Source organism: Haliotis cracherodii, unplaced genomic scaffold, assembly GCF_022045235.1.
Source record: "Haliotis cracherodii isolate W230 unplaced genomic scaffold, xgHalCrac1.p SCAF_10, whole genome shotgun sequence".
NCBI lineage: Eukaryota > Metazoa > Mollusca > Gastropoda > Lepetellida > Haliotidae > Haliotis > Haliotis cracherodii.
Window position 1 is genome coordinate 30272481 of NW_027266265.1, and position 15719 is coordinate 30288199.

General features: G+C 40.9%; 1 protein-coding gene across 1 annotated transcript in view; it reads left to right on the top strand.

The window, feature by feature from the left end:
- The window catches only part of LOC139453705 (uncharacterized), a 45547-nt gene that overhangs the window by 10983 nt on the left and 18845 nt on the right, over nucleotides 1-15719 (top strand). Inside the window, exons 3-9 of the mRNA XM_071235181.1 lie at nucleotides 1196-1363; nucleotides 2890-2899; nucleotides 4267-4526; nucleotides 5680-5913; nucleotides 10100-10285; nucleotides 13555-13737; nucleotides 14112-14339. Of these exons, the coding sequence (XP_071091282.1) occupies nucleotides 1196-1363; nucleotides 2890-2899; nucleotides 4267-4526; nucleotides 5680-5913; nucleotides 10100-10285; nucleotides 13555-13737; nucleotides 14112-14339 (1269 nt within the window). The remainder of the gene's footprint in view (nucleotides 1-1195; nucleotides 1364-2889; nucleotides 2900-4266; nucleotides 4527-5679; nucleotides 5914-10099; nucleotides 10286-13554; nucleotides 13738-14111; nucleotides 14340-15719) is intronic.

Sequence of the window (15719 nt, forward strand, 5' to 3'; positions counted from 1 at the left end):
AATTGAAATTGCATAATACGACATTAGCATTATTTTAATTGAAGACATACATTAATCAAAACTAATGTTTCATTGCACAAATAGTGTCCCAGGGATGTCGAAAGCATCTGCTGCAATCAATTGCAAGATCTATGAACCCCAACATATTGGGCGTTAGGGATCCTATTTTTCAGTTGATGATGCCACCCCTCGAGGTGGGTGTTGGTGCGGGGTCCAATAATTTTCGTACTGACTCAACATGCGCCCTTGGAGCCTGGCGTCATAGTCAACCCAGGTTGACGTCATGTAGTCATTGAAGGATCTCGTCTTCTCGGAGTCAGGGCCTTCCTGAATATAACTGGTCCTACAAACTGTGACACACATAGAACGTGCCATCCATGTACCACGTGTCAGCCTCCTGAAGAATGTTCAACATATCATCAGTATTTAATAACTGTTTAATTCCTCTGCTCAGCTTTTTGAGTTACAAACATTTTTTACAGGAACCTGCAACAGTAAAAACCTCACTTGATTGGGCAACAGATATTTAAAAACCACCAGTCAAACAATAGTGGTTCAGTCCATTACATAAATGTGCCTTAATCATTTCTGAATGCAAATTGGGATGTAGGCAGAATGGGATTAAACCTGGCCTTTAGAGAGTATAACGTTCAATTGAGAACTGCTCAGATCTAGAGGTTTTATATTTGAAGTTTTACGATTGACATTTTATGAACTGGCATTTTGATATGGATATAATGTTGATTCTTGATTGGTTTCAAGTCACATGAACATTCCATGACGTGAATCGAAACTGCAACCACATATATCGTGACCACTGGGTCCCTTCGCAGGTGATAAAAGGTTTAATTTTACATGTCACGACTTCAGTTGTATGCATGCTGCACTGTATTGTTTTCACTATAAGGTATCGTGATGTTTTCTTATTTTTTCTGTTTCTATACAAACCCGTGAAGTATTGACCATCAAAGTCTCTAAGATTTTCGATTGTCAAACACATCTGAAACATAGCACAAAGCGGGAAAAACACACAAAAGCTGCAACATAAAGTAAACACCCACCTGAAAAAATCTAAACCTAAAACAAAACAAGAGAATACAAAGAAACCCCCCCCCCCCCCAAAAAAAAAAAAAAGATAAGGAAAATCTAACTATTTATTGATGTAGCATAAGCGACCAAAATACCCGTCTTTCAGTGAACTGTGGCCCTCCATTGAATAGCAGCAACGCCAGTATTGACATGACGGGAACTAAAGAAGGCGACAACGTGACGTACAACTGTCCCGACGGATCGATTGTATCCTCGACTGTTACCCAATGCAGCGGTACTACGGGATACTGGGAAGCTGGCGACAGGTGCTTTGGTATGTATTGCAGAATTCATCACATCAGACACACGTCTAAATTGTGTAGGTAGGTATATGGAGGCAAGTGTTATCGGTTAACCCAGTGATTGAATCTTAAGATAAACTCTCATTATTACATCCAAAAAGTTCACAAGAACAAAAGATGACTTACATCAATCTGTTAATCAATTACTGGCAAGAAATTTATTTACTGATGTCACTCTTCAATGGTAAAAGATGTTTTCTTGATTATCCAAAACAGCCATATTATGTGCACTATTCAAACTGCCCACGTAAAACAATTGTACGGAGCTTCATGATCATGATTTAATGTTACACACCGTTATTTGGTCAAATGACTTAAGTTCTGTTGGAAATGCTAGAACACTGCTTGTTGCCATTTGAAAAAGGATAATTATATTTTTTCTTGACTGTTGTTATTGAAATATTGAGTAACTACCGATCGACCTACCTGTGGTTTGAATTATTTCATTCACAAGGAGTCCTATCTACAAGTTTACAGGAGAAAATTCGAACGAAAACAGGACGTTCACATTTATTCTAGGTCCAATGATGGCAGTCTGAAACGGACTATAGAAATATGCGCACGTAACTCCGTTATAATGATAATAATATAGTCTTCTACATCTAATCCACACACAAAAATCATTTTGAGAAAATTCTAGATGCGCATCTTCTAAAATGACAAAATGACGCTGCGTTTTTTTTTGTTAACATTGCTCCTATTATGCATGTTACATTACGCTTTCATAGCCATGACCATGGTACACGATATGGAGTCTGTACTGGGAAATGTATACACGTTTTTTACACTTTAGAGAGATGGAGGCAAACCATTTAATAATTTAGATAGGGTGAATTACCGAACTGCCCAATCAGTTGGGTTTTCAATTCATACCATCAAGTCTACGGTATGATAAATAAAACAAAACAGGTATAGGGTGGTCTCAAAAACAAAACTGTGACGTTAAAGGATATTAGACAGCTTTGATACAGAGTGATTAGGCGTAAAGTGTTCAAGCTTTATGAGCAGAAGGTAATCCTGACTTGTAGTAGAATTTGGGAGGAATTAAAGATACAATTAATGTTAACTGCACTAACTATTGCTCTCCAAGAGATGGGATTTCGATACACTGCGCGTGGCGATGGCCGAGCACTTTTCAGGGGTAAATATTCAAACTGTCTGTGAGGTCACATTATCTCCGAACCATTCATAACTATCACAGCCAGGGCGTCCAGATAATTTACCTTGATGAATCATTCCACTAACTACATGTGGCTATCGGCAGATGGACGAAAAGCACACATAGACCATCAGGTAAAGGTAATCGTGTCACTGTTTTGCACACTGCAACCTGTGATATGGGGCTTATTGATGGGTATGTGCTAGTTTTCGAGACAAAAAAGAAAACTGGTGATTTTCATAAGGAAATTATAGGAGGTGATGTGTTCATAGAATGGTTGGAACTTCAGCTATTGACCATTTTAAATAACGTCAGTGTTATTGTCATAGACAACGCCAGTTAATTTAACGTCCGGGAATCAGATACTGTCGCCCAAACCATGAGTAGTCTGAAGGCGACCACACAGGAATATATGACATTGTCGACTTCAGACCATATGAGACGAAAGTTCAACTCATGGAGAAAATTCGGCTGAATAAGAACCCTGTAAAGTACAGGACATATATGCTGGTGGCACAACACGGTCACGTTGTCTTTCGTACGCCAGTCAGACATTGTGAGCTCAACCCTGTTGTGCCCATCTTGGCTAAGTATAAAGGGTTCGTGGCAAGACATAACACAACATTCAAAAGAACAGATTCATATACGTCATTAGCGGAGATAAATGCTACCTCAAGAAGTCATCTGTAGAACAACAAATACTTCTGGATTCCAAAACCGCAACCTTCCAGTTCTCATACCGTTTCATAGCTATTTCATCATGTTTCCAAGCAAATATATACAGTACATATCCTAAATTGCTGCTACATCAACGAACATGTCAATTAAGTACAATAACAGCAATAATTTGAGACCTACCCCAAATCGGTGATATTTGCACCTGTGAGCAATGGTGAAAATGCGCGGGACGGTGTAAGGTCATCCATCACCTCGGGACAGGTGTTAGGTAATTACCTCAGGTGAAAGGCTACTTCATACATGCATGGCGACACACGAATATTTTCTAAGTTGACTATCATTTTACCTGTAAAATTACATTTTAAGGGTAATCACAGTGTGAGTTAGGACAATAGATTAGGGCAATTTGCGTTATTTTGATATATGCTCTTTTTATAGTCCTATGATTCGTATTTATGAAATGAAGCCAGAAAAGCAGTTTTCTAGCATTTCCGACAGTACTTTAAGACAGTACTTTACGGAACATTCTGATGCTATCCACGTAACTACCAAGAAAACTTCTGAAGGAGGTATTTATGCTGACACAGCATTGAATTTCAAGACCGCCTATTAACAAGTTACAAAACTCATATCTCTACATTGAAAACTTGGTTAAACAATAATATAATAAATATGCATTTCTCATCCTGTCGTGCTAATTGTATTCGTATTTTGATCTTAGTCTAAGTGAACCTGTTCCAGTCTCATATGATGTTTTAATTCAATGCAATGTCCATTGCTAACATTTTTTTTGTAAAGTCCTGCTTAAGGAACCATTTGATTGTATGAGCGTTCCAGAAAATACAGGGGGAAAAAGTTTTGCCTCATGTTTTACCCCCAAATAAATAGTAATAGTTCATTAGACATGCTGGATATCTTGCAAAGAATGTGATTTGAAAGAAACAAAAACATGTTCGGTTCCCTCGTATTGAGAATATGAACGGTCCCTAAGGCTTTTTTTTCACAAACTAAGAATCTAACATTTCACTATCAAGGCAGTCTAGACGTTGCATCGTTAACTGCGGAACAGACATCTACGGCGACTTTACTTGACATCAATAAAACCACAAATCTCTCACTGTCGAGCTCCTCAACATTTGATGCCGCTAACGCCTTGGACCCAACAAAACTGAGTGTGAGTCTTCTCACCGGTGGTTGTAGCAGCACGAAGCTTGAACAACGTCCTCTAATGAGCATCAATCTTGGTGGCTACTACTCAATCTATCAAATAGCTGTGACACTACCGGATGATGAATTTGGTGAGGCATTAGTCAAGTACATTGTAGTGAGTGAGTGAGTATGGTTTTACGCGGCTTTTAGCAATATTCCAGCAATATCACGGCGGGGGGACACCAGAAATGGGCTTCACACATTGTACCCATGTCGGAAATCGAACCCGGATCTTAGGCGTGACGAGCAAACGCTTTAACCACTAGGCTACCCGACACATGTTTACTTATTACCACTCGGAAAATGCAAAATGGGAAGGTTTGTGTGATGATACATTTTGGTAGGCCTATGAACTCAAATATTCCCATTCTGTGTAAATGCTTGACACCTCTTAGATAACATCTATGTGAAATCAGTGATATTATGTAGGCATCCCTATACCAAGTAGAAGAAGGAGGCACAAATTGTGCTGTCCTCTTGCTGAACTGTTTCGTTATGCATACGAGCCAGAATATCTGCACGGATTGGTAAAATCGCCCATGAGAGTCACTAAACTGTCTGATCCAGATACGATGATATCAAGACTTTCGTTAAATAGCTAAGTGTGGCATTAAGCCCAAAGTTACAACATAATTACAGATTAAAAATAATGTATTTGTTATCAAATTTAGTTTAAAGTTCAGCAAAATGTCATTTTCAGAACCAAACCACAAAACATGACTTCATCACTTCGCGTGTGATACGTTGTATACTCGCCTGCTATGACCATTATCTTTTCTGACCCATGAAGTTCCGGGGTAGAATAGGTCTTCAGCAAACCATGCTTGCTTTAAAAGGTGACTATGCTTGTCGTAAGAGGCGACTAACGGGATAGGGTGGTCAGGTTCGCTGACTTGGTTGATGCATGTCATCGTATATCAAATTGCGTGGATCGATGCCCAAGATGTCATTACTGGCTTGTCTGGTCCAGACTCGATTATTAACAGACCGCCGTCATATAGCTGGAATATTGCCGAGTGCGGCGTTAAACAACAAACAAAACATGTTGTGTCTTTCATACACGTGTGCAGTGAAACCTTGTACCACATACAAATATAGCATAACATAACGTATATCCTGACTCTATTAAAGCTCGATTTTGAAAGCATCAACGTAGACCCTATATATTTCAGACATCCAGACGTGCAAAGTCTGCATCTATTTACCCAAAGTGTATCATAAACATAAATGTTGGGTTTTCAGCCTTCTCCATACCAAACCTGAAAGTGATGTATACCGATACATCCTCCTATAAGTACAGTAGCAGCTGTCTGAGAGGCGAGGCCGTTCCCGCGGGATCCAGGGTCATGGCAAATTGTTCAGTAACACGGTACCCACCTTCTGGGAAGTACATTCATCTTGAAGCAGACTTTGGAGACAAGACTGGCATGCTACAGATATGTCGGATCGAGGTGTATGCTCGCCCTGTTGCATCAGGTATGCTGTTTCATTACTGCAGTGGAAATAAAATAGGCACGAGAAGAATTGGTTTGATACTAGAGAAGCTATGTCTCGTAAACAAGGTAGGACCTGAAGACCTTGGGTTCGCGTAATGGATTCTAACCGAACATGATGATTGGTTAGTCAGGACTATACTTGTGATCGCAAGTTTTGCTAACGACATTTAGTTTCGTGTATGTTCCTGTCTTTCATTTTATCTTTATTTCATTGTCTTTATCTGCATGATCTTATAATATATCATACCTTCTCGTTTCAGGCAGATGCGATGGGGCATAAACATTATTTCAGTATGCTATAACTTCCTTGCTTCATTTCATAATACAGTTGATTGAAGGCAGATGTAATGGTTACAACCAATTCACTCAGTAAACAATATCTTCCCCGCTTTATTTAATTTTTCAGTTGTGTCAGATGTTATTGTCCTGTGGGGACCCGGGGTAGAATGTGTCCAAACGCCCCATTACTGGTCGCAAGAGGCGTGGGTTGCAATTGCCGTGGGTTGCGCCCCTGTGTCGGTGGAGGATAGGAGTTTAGTGGTTGAGGGCATAGGTTTCAGGAATAGTGTTCCTTTGCTCAATACACCACTTTGATCCTCACTTCACCTAGACTGGTGGTAGGATGGAATCTGTGCATTAATGTTTTAAAACACAGATTTGTCCCTATTTCGTTTTCCTTATTACATTGTTCTCAAACCAAATATGTATGTTTACTTGTTGAAATAATTGTAATATTTGCCTAGAGTCTTAATTAAAGCCCAGAAGCCATTGGCTCATGGGCCAATCTGGTGGTACGTTATTTATAATGTTTCTGCTTGAGTATATCCTTTTGGTATCATTTGGCATTTGGCACACCATGGATGTGGGGAAACACACACTCAAATACCACGCTTCTCAAAATCCAAAAACACACAAAAACGTTATCATACAGATGACCCCATGGAGACCCGGGGTTGAATGTGTCCCCAGCACCCCATTGCTGGTCGTAAGAGGCGATCGAATTGGGCAATCCGTTTGCCTTGGGTTGTGCCCCTGTGCCGGTGGAGGTAGGGAGTCTGGTAGTTTAGGGGACTGGTTCCTGAAACTGTGTCCCCAACACACTACTTTGACCCAAACTTCACCTAGACGGGTTGTAGAATGGGCCCGTTTCTATCAATCGGCTGGTCACGCCAAACCCTGTGCGTAACATTTCTAATTCTTCCTTTTGCACGTACATGTATTTTACTTTTCACAAATGTATTGCTTGGTGTGTATAACACAATTATTGAAATAACATATTGCCTAGAGTCCTATGCAAGAAGGCGGTGGCTCATGGGCCAATCTGCCGGTAATGTTGACCGCTGAATTCTCTAAATTATTTTTATTGGTAGAACCAGCTTGGCAGTAAATGTAGTAGACGAATATATCTATTCATGTCCAATTTGCTGGAGTAGGACGTGCTTGTAGCCCTGTGTTTTGCATTTTGGAAATCCAGTGCAATAAGACACCGTCCTTGATGACACTCGATGGTTTGTTCGGAGCAGGGGTGTTGAACCACCTTCTCTCATTTTGTCTGTAAAATAGTTTGGTTAAAAAAGAAAACACTTAGATGCTAGCTCATCTAATGATAAAACTGAACCACAGTTGGATTCCTGGGCTCCATTCATTGTAATCGAAGCATCAGATCATCAATTTTTTGCATTTCTAAGCCATCAGTGGCTGCTGTAGTGAAGTAAATAATGTCAACCGCCTCCGCAATGGTTCACTACTTATGGAGTGTGAACGGAGACACCAAACTCTAAACTTGTTATCACTCAGCTAGTTTGCAAATGTCGAGTTTGCTGTCTCACCACACAGAATGCTGAACTCATGTCGTGGCATCGCAAGAGACAGAGCCCGATGTCTGTCAGACATGAGTGACAATATGACAATATTATCAAAACAAACACCTATCTGTTTAATTTGTGACTTGCCAGCATTCCTGAATCTATCAAAGCGGGGTATTTTAATATCGGAGCGATGGTTTATCCACCAAACCCATTCTGATGTTACAAATGTCAAAATTTTGGACACGGTGTCAAGACCTGCACATTCAGCACTGTCTGTGTCTGCTGCAGTGGTTCCTACTGTGTGCACAAATGTCGGCATTAAAGGACTAAAAATAGAACACACTAACAATATATCTTTCCATGATGCTAAAAAATAGTTCAAGCTCAATCTCCAAATATACTGAACCAAATTAGAAACTTCACAATCCTAAAATTTTAACATTTTGACCAGTTATCATTGTGGGCCCTTATTGTGTATTTAAACAGTAATGGCCACGTATTGTCTTCAGATAACACCCGTTTTTGTGCAGGTGAATCGATCAAAATCATGTGCACAGCACTATAGTGGCAAAAGTGTTTTTTTCACGAGCAACTGGTCGCGTGGCCATAATACCGCACGTGTTTTCAGCCATACTTGTTAGTAGTCATTAACAAAAAAAGAAAAACACAAGAAAACAAAAGTCTTTACGGCCATTTGTCATGCCACGCCTTTCAAATGTGCAACGTGAACGTGTTCCGTAGCTGAAGTCGCTAGGACGATGGGTTGTAGTCGACGGACTGTTTATGATTTACAGACGCGTCTACAGCAAACGGGTACCAGCGCTGATCGCCCTCGGCCAGGTCGACCACGTGTGACGTCACATGCAGAGGATCGTCAGATTGTATTACGTCACCTCCGTAACCGATTTCTGACGGTACATCAACCAGAAATGAACTGTTTAAGGGTAGACTGAGTGCGCAAACTGTTCGAAACCGTCTGAGAACTGCTCATCTTCAAGCACGACGGCCCTACTGCGGGCCGATTCTGACTCAATTGCACAGACGTCAACGTAAATTGTGCGCACAGCGACACTTACGATGGACTCAGAGGAATTGGAATCAAGTCGTCTTCAGTGATGAATCCCGATTTAATCTTCGATTAGCTGATGGTAGGGAGAGGGTGTGGAGGCGCCGTCATGAACGTTACGCTCAGTGTTGTGTACAGGAAGTTGACAGATTTCGAGGCGGAAGCGTCATGGTGTGGGGTGCTTTCTGTGGCAATGCACGTTCCAGGCTTCTGGTCATCCGTGGCAACCTCAACGCTACCGCGACCAGGTACTGGCACCAGAACTTCTGCCTTTTATGGCAGCACATGGACCCGGTTTGAAGTCCCTACACAGCCATTTTGACAAGGAATTTCCTTCAGAATGCGGGAGTCAACGTCATGGACTGGCTGTCAAGGTCTCCCGACCTCAATCCCATCGAACATGTCTGGGATGCTCTTGGCAGAAGTCTGCACACTCTCCAGAACCAACCACAGAATTTGCAAGATCTTGGCACCATTTTGCAGCAACAATGGCCTCGTCTTCCAAATCATGTGTTCACAAGCATCACAAGGTCCATGCGGAGGCGTTGTGTGGCAGTTGTCAACGCACATGGTGGCCATACACGCTACTGAACTTGTGTGCCATCAGATTTTCGTGCTTGGGACTTATGATTTAAACTGTTGATGTTATTACCGAATACCGCAGGTGCTTGGAACAAATTATGGTTACCACCGTTAATTAAAATCCTTCTTTGGACATTCATGATTAAAAATTACCTTCTCTAATACATTTGTCCGCTGTATATCATATATGGGATTACTTTTAAAAATGTAACTTCCACTCTTGTTGTCAAAGTTACCACAGCATCTACAGGATGCCAAACAACCATCTTATGACCATAGATTTTACAATTAAAGCACAGACAGATGATTTCGCCTTCGCGTGAAGCAGAACCAGAATAATCAACATTTCAAGATTTCTATTTAACGAAAAAAGAGAAAAAGGAAATGAAATAAATAGCCAGAGCCCTCAAACACTGGGAAGCTGGGAAGGCAAGGAAAAAGGCAGAGCGTTATTTCCGTCGCTATCCTATGTTGCATAATTTGAATAAAGCAAGGCGTACCTTTAAACAAATTAAATGCCAATCTTTACGAAATTATGTTTTAAAAATAATTGTTGCCTAGTCGCCTTTTACGACAATCATTGGTTGCTGAATCTTAACCCGTATCGCCAAGGGTCCACTCACTCAGATGTTCTTGGGAACGCACATTTCACTTTAAAATACTCCCTTAATTTTTGTAATATTTTACATTTATCACGTCTCGCATTTCAGTTGATTGTGGTCAGCCACCTGAACGTTCATTCGCAGTGATGTCCAGTCCACCGTCAAACACCCATTACCAAAATAACAAATATCAGGTGACATACGAATGCATAGATGGTTACACAGTCAAGAGTGGTCGGGTGAAAGGCTACTGCTCTGATTATGGCACCTGGACAGCGTCAGTTGTCTGCACAGGTACTTGAATGTCAACGTCTTACGTCATTTACGTATAACATGTTATGCCGATACGTCCTTGTTTTCGTTTTCACTTTATTCGTTCCGTAAAGGATAGTTCCCGTTCAGTTCAAGTTCCCGTTCCAGTCTTGGTGGTTTCTTTCTTCTCCAAACAGCCCTTTTCAGGGCCACCCAACCCTCCCGAACACTTACATCATTGCTTTGCCAACACACACACACACACACACACACACACACACACACACACACACACACACACACACACACACACACACACACAAAAACCAACAAAAAAAACCCTCCTCCTCCCTCTTGCCAAACCTGATGCCCACGATAGCCTTACGTGCTTCAGTGGGGATTTTTACGCGCGCTTCTCATATTGAAGTGGAGGATTTTACGTCATCTGCACACGCATTACCCAGCATGCCCCCACTTCGCGCATCCAAGCTGGCGGCACTTCCGGTATTGGAGATAACTCCCGGTGGCTTGGCTACCAGGGTGCTGTCCTTAACTACTAATGGGGTATTCATGTTAAACTGCGGCAGGGTATCTGAGTGGGCTAGCACTATCGGCATCAGTCCGAACTAGCGCGCACGCACGCGCGCACGCACACACGCACACACGCACGCACGCACGCACGCACGCACATACTCTATGTGTGAGAAAACTATAATAGCACCATACACGCAAGAGTTGCAATTCTTTTTAACATAGAATTAGAAATTTATATACATAAGAGTTTTACAGAAGAAATTGGAAACTTTATTATCACTGACATCACGTTGGTTGGAATAGGACTTACCCTTATTAATTTCCATGGTCCAACTATGGATAAATAATTGATAAGCTTGACAGTGAGTCCCTGATTACATGTGGTAATTAGAATCTTGTTCTTAACCCTTCAGTAGATTTAGAGAATTATAAAAATATAAATAACCCTAAGGCAAGAAGAGTAATTTTAGATAAATTAGAAACTTTGGACCTAACAGATTTGGACCCTGATCTAAAAGATTCTCTGGAGAAAAACGCCACGCAAGACTGGATTTTTCTTCATATCACAAGACATATTTGACCTAACACTTGATACTGCCTGGTTACACATGAGACCACTCGCCAATTTTATTGACATTTTCAAATTCCATAAGTAAGAAAAGGGGAAGAGGCAACTCGAAGTTACTTCAATTTTAAGAAACAATGAATATATTAAAATTTTGACAAAAATATCTTGTTTGTTTCTTTGTTGTTTAACGCCGCACTCAGCAATATGCCAGCTATTTGACGGCGGTCTGTAAATAATCGAGTCTGGACCAGACAATCCAGTGATTGACATCATGAGCATCGATCCACGCTATTGGGATCGATGATATGCATTAAGCAGGGCAGTGAGCCTGACCACCTGATAGTCGCCCTTTATGGCAAGCATAGGGATGCTGAAAACCTATTCTTCCCCGGATCTTCACGGGAAAAATGAATAAGGAAGCCAAACACTTGGGAATACTGTATGTGTCAGCATCTTAATTTAGTACCACTAATTAAATATCTAAATGTATTAAATCTAAATGGCTGAAGACATTGGATTTATTAAAATTAGTTTCTAATTCCAAGGCCGCATCTTTACAATACATATTCTAATGAGTCGAAGCTTGTACTCAACTGTGTATTTAATCCCCATTATTTTACAATACACAGTCATTTTGAACCTTTGGAATACACCGCTGGGAATATTGAAATTGATAACACATCTCCTTTCCAACTGCTGTCTTCTCCACCTTGGCTATTGGTAAAGCCATAGGTAGACCTGCCATTGACTAAACGAAAAAGTCATTGGCAGCTCAACAGAAATATAATCAGTATGGTTATTAGAGAGATTGTTAGTTGCTCTGTAGCTTTTTTTAATACTGTATTGTTACGTATAGTACCATCTTGTTATTGTAACATGCTAGTTTTAGAAATAAGTCGTTGGTAGTCTGGTGGTTTAGTTGTCTTTTGTGACTGGTTTATATACCGTCGAAATGCATTTATTAATGTATAACTTTTCATAGTCACGATATGGCTGAAATACTGCCGATGTGACTTTTAAATGACAAATTTCCTGCACTCCGCGAATTGCGGCCAAACTATCTGAAATAAACAAACTGAAGGACGGAATATTGCGAAGTGTCACAAATGTGGGCTTGTGGTGTCATGCATTATACTTCTGAAGTTTGTGTCAACCAGTGTAATTCGACATTTGTACTTGTACCTTATGTCCCAGTGTCTGTTGTGTTGAAAACTTGAACCCTCTTTGCATGTGTTTGTGACGGTTCCACCGTGAGGGCAGGATACGCTCACCTTCTTGCAAACACTTGGTATCATCAGTATTTGATATGGATTCATAAACACATGCTTATGATATAGTCGAGAGTCATACAATGGCATCATCCTTTAGTATATATTTCTTAAAATCATTGATTTTTTCCCGTTTATATTTACAATTATAGACCCCGGTTGGGATTCCGATTTAGAGCTGGTCCCAAACAACCTATGTTGGTCGTGACATTCGGTGACTTGGTTGCTGATTGGTTGATGACGTGTCATCGTATCCTGGCGGCATGATATTAATCTCTTGGTTGTCTGGCCAAGACTCGATTATCAAAAGGCCGCGGTCATATAGCTGGACAATTGCTCAGTAGGGCGTTAAACAAAAACAAACACAGCCAAACGTCCACATGATGTCGTGAATTGTATAGTTTGGTAAGCGCAAAGTAGAGATTTCGTTTTATTTTGTAGACTTGTTCATCCCTCGCTGTTGCAAGACGTATTCAATTTGGACTGAATCATAAGTAGAATACAAGTAAACTGTCCCCCTTTTCCTGATCACCGTCTTTCACACACACACGCACGCAAGCACACACACACACACACACACACACACATACACGCAAGCACACACGCACGCACGCACGCACGCACACACGCACGCACGCACACACACACACACTTGGCGTATTCACTACAGCATCATGCGTTATGCTTCCGAATTCTATGTCAAACAATATGCGTGTGATGACAACACATACTGAAATGCAGATGATTCAAATATTGTTGACGTACACCTATGTTTTCTTGTTTGCATCACGCATAATTACCCCTTTTGCGAACACCTGCCACATTAAGCTGACACGCCGCGATATAACTGGAATAGTGTTAAAAGCGGCGTTAAACCCAACTCACTCACTCACTCGATGGATAATCGAGACTTGCGTTGATGTTTTATGTTCCCTTCACAGCCGATGACAACCTCTCGCACAACAAACCTGTTTCTCTGTCTGGCAGCGACGCCACGGACGTCTCCCCACTGACGGACGGTAACACGACATCGTGTTCCATCATACCGGGTGTTACCGAGGCAACTTTCGTCATTGATCTCGGCAAAGATACGGAAGTGGGCGATGTCTCCATCACATTTAATGGTGAGCAGAGATATTGTCTAGGCACAGAATACCAACAGGTGATGGTTTAAACATCTCTTGAAAATTGTAGCCGGGAATACGAGGGGAATTAGGTTTGATGTACACTGCCACGAAGAGTTATAAAACCGTGTTTCACCTATCGGGGTGAGCAGTTGACTTGCATATGCATGTGTTTATGACGAGTGCAGCCGATGGGCCAGGATACGCTCACCTTTTCGCGATATTTGATATTGATTCATACATATGCTTATGATTTCGTCTGAATCGTGTAATAGACTAGATTTCTTATGACTAAGAAAACGTGGACATTTTCAAGAATACTTGATATACTCATGCTATAATTTGTATGCATATACACATCTGTTATTCTCCAGACGTGGTGGCACTGAATACACCCTATATGAACGTGACCGTGTGGCGTGATGGTTACCCTGCTTCGTCCTGTTACGCAGGCAGATTGTATCTCTACAGTTGGTACACGAACAATAGAGCCTGTTCCTACTCCCCTGTAGGCAGATACATCAGCGTGCACATCTACTACAGCAACGTCGCCTCGCTAGGAGTTTGTGAGATTATGGTTCATGGGAGGCCGTACACCGAGGGTATATATATATAATATCTTAAGAATTCATATGATTTAATTAGAGACCCCCGAAGATCCGTGTAAGAATAGGTCTTCAGCAACCCATGGCGACTATGCTTGACGTAAGATGCGACTACTGGGATCGATGCTCATTATGTTAATCACTGGATTGTTTGGTCATCATTTACACACCGATGGACCATAAATACGAACAATATGCTGAAGATACAGAAATATTTCTGGATGGGACTGATGAAAGTTTAAGTACGGCTTTTGACACCCTAAATGATTTTCATAAAATGTCTGGATACAAAATTTATATGGATAAAACAAAAGCAATATGGATAGGCTCAATGGCAGGCTGTGACATCAAATTATGTAAGGATCTGAAACTCGGCACAGTAGGGACATTGAATTATTGGGAATGAAATGAACAACATTAATTGTAAAAATATTTTTGTTTGTTTATTGTTTAACGCCGCACTCAGCAATATTCCAGCTATATGACGGCGGTCTGTAAATAATCCAGTGATTGGCACCATGAGCATCGTTCCACGCAATTTGGTTTAATGACATGCTTCAAACCAAGTCAGCGAGCCTGACCACTCGATCCCGTTAGTCGCCTCTTACGACAAGCAGAGTCGCTTTTTATAGCAAGCGTGGGTTGCTGAAGATCTATTCTACCCCGGATCTTCATGACGAAGGAGGACTAAGAAAGGTAAGGTCTTTTATAATTTCTCTAAAACTGTCAGTTCTAAATCAACATCTTCAAAACAAAAACTGTGATAACCCTAGCATCTTTCCACTAAAAACATATTCCTACTTGAAGCCAATATTGAAAATATTGGAGAGATGTTTTGGATGCATGGGTAACACTGTATGGAAGACACGAAATTAACTACACAAGCATTGGAGAAGTGCAATCAGAACCTTTTTGGTGTAACCATCAGTTTAAAAAACCCTGATTATTATCATTATAAGAAATTGGTTTTTAAAAGGAATTTACACTATCAAAGATATCTGTAATGACGATGATATAATGCCCTCAATGAAATACCAAAGGCACAATTATTGTTTGTTTGTTTGTTGTTTAACCCCGAACTCAGCAATATTCCAGCTATATGACGGCGACAGAAATATCCGTAACCATGCTTAGGATTTATTTAAGTCTAAAGGGGAACAAAAGCTCTACAGGGTTTAACTAAACACGGTATGACAAAAAACATATGCCACCATCTCAACATCCAAAAGTCTCATCATGTTTTGAATATAATTTTGTTTTGTTTGAGCATCGATCCACGCAATTGGAATACGATGGTATGCATCAACCAAGTCAGCCTGATCACCCGATCCCGTTAGTCGCTTCTGACGACAAGTACAGTCGCCTTTTACGGCAAGC